The 4243-nt window shown below is 36.2% G+C and overlaps 1 protein-coding gene across 5 annotated transcripts; it reads right to left on the minus strand.

The window, feature by feature from the left end:
- Nucleotides 1-340: 340 nt before the first annotated feature.
- LOC147857285 (uncharacterized) lies at nt 341-4036 on the minus strand. Of its 5 annotated transcripts, none has more exons than XM_087328394.1 (4): nt 3830-4036; nt 2003-2070; nt 827-921; nt 341-725 (listed from the first exon to the last, which is right to left on the minus strand). In XM_087328394.1, exons 2-4 carry the CDS (start codon nt 2057-2059, stop codon nt 416-418), a joined length of 462 nt encoding a protein of 153 aa, XP_087184520.1. In that variant the 5' UTR covers nt 2060-2070; nt 3830-4036; the 3' UTR covers nt 341-415. The 5 variants fall into 5 exon arrangements, with proteins under 5 accessions (XP_087184520.1, XP_087184521.1, XP_087184523.1 ...); XM_087328395.1 differs by lacking the exon at nt 3830-4036 and adding an exon at nt 3072-3096; XM_087328397.1 differs by lacking the exon at nt 3830-4036 and having other exon boundaries at nt 827-914; nt 2003-2076.
- Between the last annotated feature and the right edge of the window lie 207 nt (nt 4037-4243).

Here is a 4243-nt window from a genome sequence, read left to right on the forward strand (position 1 = left end):
AGTAATATTTGACCCGGAGTACAATAACAAAATCTATCTATTTATCTCTCTTCTGCAGAAGTAACAATCAAACATGACAAGGAGTATTGATCCTCACTTCTAAATGTACAAAAGACTTTATTGAAACGATGTATCCTGATTTTAATATTACTATGCAGTCTAACTAGCCAGAACCAATCAATTATGATGCAAACTAATAAGATTATTGCACAATTTTATTAAAATAAACTAGCAAGTTTGCGATGTCAGCTTTTTTCTTTCATGAACCCAATTTATCACGCATACTGTTTTGTGAAATCTTTAATTCAATTGGTACTCCTTAAATAAGGAACCCTTAATATCGGGGAAAGGAAAAATTAATATTTTACTTACATCAAGATATAGACAGATACATTTTCATAAGAAAGTTTCCATCTCAATAATTATTTATCATCGTTTTTTTCCGTTTCTTTCCTCTTTTTTGGAATTCTTGTATCAGATGAGCCTTTGAAGATTTTGAAGTATTTTTCTTGCTAAAACACAATGATTTGCTATCTTCCTCTCCCTCAGAAACATCATGCTTGACATTTGCTTCGCTACTTTTATCCGTCCTCGTATGAGCTTTGCATGGAATAAGATCCTTACTTGTCTTTGAAGTTTGAAGCTTTGCTCTAAGCTTCTTTTCAATAGGAGTTACTGTAGCATTAATTTTTGAATGTGGAACAAACTTTGCCCCCAAACCTAATCTGAAAGAGTAAACAAAGCCCTCCACATTTGATTGCATGCATATAATAAAGCACCAAACATATCCACTAAAGGAATGTGGCATTGATGAAGATATTTTTACCTGCTTGGTCGTATATCTAATATTGGTTCATGGCCTTCCACTTCTTCATTACCACCATCACTACCATTGTTCATTTTATTCACCCAATCTTTTGCCTTAGAAGAACCATCAGCATTAAGAGAGAATTTAATTGTATCCAATGCCCATAAGACGGCATGAAAAGAACACAGGGTGCCTAAAATATAAAACATGCTTCTTACCAAATGAATTCACAACTACAGTTTCTTTTCTTCTTCCCTTCTTTTGTTTGCCTATCAATTTTTATCCAAATTCCATTTAGCTTACAAAACCCATTTCACTTTTCTAGGTTCCATTGAAGCTTTTGATCAATTCATGCTTATAATAAGGATTCGTTTATAGCGCTCTTGGGTCAATTTCCATGTATTGACATGGATATTTTCATACATTTCCCTCATGCCCTTCCATATCTCTTAAATCATTCTTTACACACCAATAAATCATCTTCATACACATTAATCTGTTCACTTTCAAACCTTAACTTATTAACGACAATCATGTTCTCATGTTCAATCAAAGGACCTCTTGATTCCAGAGAATTCAAGGCTCAGCAATTTCTTTTTTCTAGCTATTATCATATCATGCAACATGGAAAAGAGGAGAGTTTTAGGAGCCTCCAGTTAGAGGTACATGGCAGACTAATAGCCTAAAGTATGATGATGAGTTATCAAAATTCATGCTAGCCGAACAAAGAAAGAAACTTCTATAATTTTTCTTCATGATGATTAGATCAAGATTCGAGAATGCTCACTGAGAGGTTTTAAAAGCCTGCTTAGAGGTGCTTTTCTTTTCTTCTCATGAAGACTGCTGGATCATTCATTTCTCTCGGCATACAAGGTCCCACTTTGAAGTGTTTTTATGGCTTCCTAGCATGCTTTTTACAGTCAACTGCAGTTTCCTAGGAGGGCTTGTTGAACATTCATGGGCTCAAATCCCACATCACAGAAACACAGATGGTTTTCAATAACAAACATGGGTGTCCCTCCACATATCATATCCATCCATTGGAGGCTTGAACCCAGAGCCTTTTGGTTATGCACTCAAAAAATGAGGACAAGCCATCCTTTAAATCTCTTCTTTCCATTTTCATACATCTTAAAAACTCTTTTGAGAGTTGGGTTTCAACGGGTTTGCATGGTAAGTAGTGCAGGAACATACCAGTTTAAATGCTTTATCAGAGACTTCCACTTCCGTTGGAGCTTTAACATTGGACATACCGAACTAACCTGAAAATGAACAGGCCCATTTCACTAAGAGATGAAGATTGCGGTTTAAAATCCACATTTTTATTGAGAGAAAAATGTTTGTAGGGGTAGTTAAAGGTTTACTTGAATATGATAGAAGAGTGAGCATTGGAAGAGAGTGAGCACTGATATTGAGAGAGAGAGAGAGAGAGATGGTTGTAGCCACAATCGGTATTGTATTTGCATTGAAGAGACATGATCAAGTATTTGAATAATCATATAACTTCCCAATTAAATGCTCAGCAGCACGATTAAAGTTGATTATCGTAAGCCATGTCCTTCATCATGACCTTAAATGAAATAATCTAAGGAATCGCCAATTCACCATTTCAAACCTTATATAGAAGGTGAACATAATTGAAACCATAGTTCTCTAACCTTAGGGTTGGATGTGGGCTAATTCCTAAGGAATGAAAGGTGAGGATTGAGCTAATCTCAATCCTACGGCGAGAGGTAACTTTTAGAGAGTTTCATCACTTTGACCTATTATAATAAAGCAGTCAAGCGTGAAATAGACAGGGGCCTAGGGTTCGAGCCTATATAAGAAAGCTAACTCCTTTCATGAAAGGGATTATCTTTATTATCTTTAAACACAGAGGCCAGAAATTTTGGATTTGAGAGAGATTGAAATTCTTCCCCATTTTGACACATTAGGGTTGAGCATTGAAGCCCATGTTTACATAACCTCAAGGGACATGCAAGATTGTCATCATAGTGGCAAAGATATGGAATTGGATTCCAACACGCAAGCCTTTAGCCTGTCACAGTTTAGGCTAGCATATCCTCCATTACAACCATTGGTGTTGCGTTCTTCATATTACATTAGCATAGTAGCACCATACGGGAATTTATCAAACATAAGCACAACAGGGAGACTAAATGGTTTGACCACATCACCATTGCATCTATGTAGAGGGATACATTATGCTATCAATCATAGCTAACACCTTCATTATCAAATCTTATGAGCACCATACTCTCACCTATTATAATCGAACGCATGTAATGGTAGCTTGCACAATATTGAGATTGTGATATTTCGTGGATTTGTAGTTTTCTTGTGGATTTTAAAAATCAAGACAACAGAGGAAGAGTTTGGCATCAGTGGGACCAATGAAAAATAGCATGAGAGCTTCTCCAGTCGAGGCATACGAATCTGAGGTTTTTGATCTGGAAACAATTGGAATTGGGGAATCATCACAGGATGATGTCCACATTCAATCTCATTCGAATTGGAGAGGTTTGCAAAATCTTGTAAGATAGTATATTGTTTCTATGCCCTCTTTCTATTTCCCTCTGGCTTAATATATCTTTTATCGGATGCGATTGCCAGAAGTCTTCGATGACCTTGTCAGGAATCACTCCAGTGAGTGTGTCGGCATTGTAGTGTCCAACCAAAATACAGAGCAGATTGGACACTGCGATCATCATGACAGATTCCCACCATATTCCGAGCCTTCGGGCAGCAAAGGATCAACAAAATGGACAATTCATTCACACACATGGACATCAGTGTCCATGACACATATAAATGTTCAATGATTTTGTCATTCCTTTCACCCTTCCATTGAATATTATTAGCGCCTTACATCAAAATGAAAATTGATACATCACTTATAATGTGAACCATACATGATTGCTAATATTACCGTAAATATGAATCAAGCGTCAAAATGGAAAAATAAAATAAAATCAAAACCGGGTGTTCAAAATTCAGAGCAGAAACAAGAAGAAATTTTACCTGGGATTTTGAGGGGGGATCCACAGAGAGCAAAATCTGAAGATCGATGTCTCGAGCTGAGCGGAAGGGAGTAAATATGGGGAGTAAGGAAGAAGGAAAGAGAAGAAGCTCTCTCTCCCTCTCCACTCCACTGTTTTTTCTTGGGGATTTTACTGTATATTTGTTTTTAGGGTTTCTGAATAAAGAACTCAGATATGAAGGGCTTGGGGGTGTGTATAAGCACACAATTCTATGATTTTAGGGTTTCTGAATAAAAAACTCAGATATGAAAGGCTTGGGGTGTGTAATAATGTACATATACAATTATATTATTTGTATCTAAACCCCACTTTATAATTTCTTATATGCATACAATTATTATTATTTGTATCTAAACCCCACTTTATAATTCCTTATATGCATACAATTCTTATT

This window comes from Azolla caroliniana, unplaced genomic scaffold (assembly GCF_043228905.1).
Source record: "Azolla caroliniana isolate FFs.n. ecotype wild unplaced genomic scaffold, voAzoCaro1.0.p SCAF_12, whole genome shotgun sequence".
Lineage (NCBI taxonomy): Eukaryota > Viridiplantae > Streptophyta > Polypodiopsida > Salviniales > Salviniaceae > Azolla > Azolla caroliniana.

Coding starts and splice junctions, on each gene's coding strand:
- LOC147857285 (XM_087328393.1), bottom strand. CDS start 1,017: ATGTTTTATATTTTAGGCACCCTGTGTTCTTTTCATGCCGTCTTATGG. Junction 726..826: donor TTAGATATACGACCAAGCAG/GTAAAAATATCT, acceptor TTACTCTTTCAG/ATTAGGTTTGGGGGCAAAGT.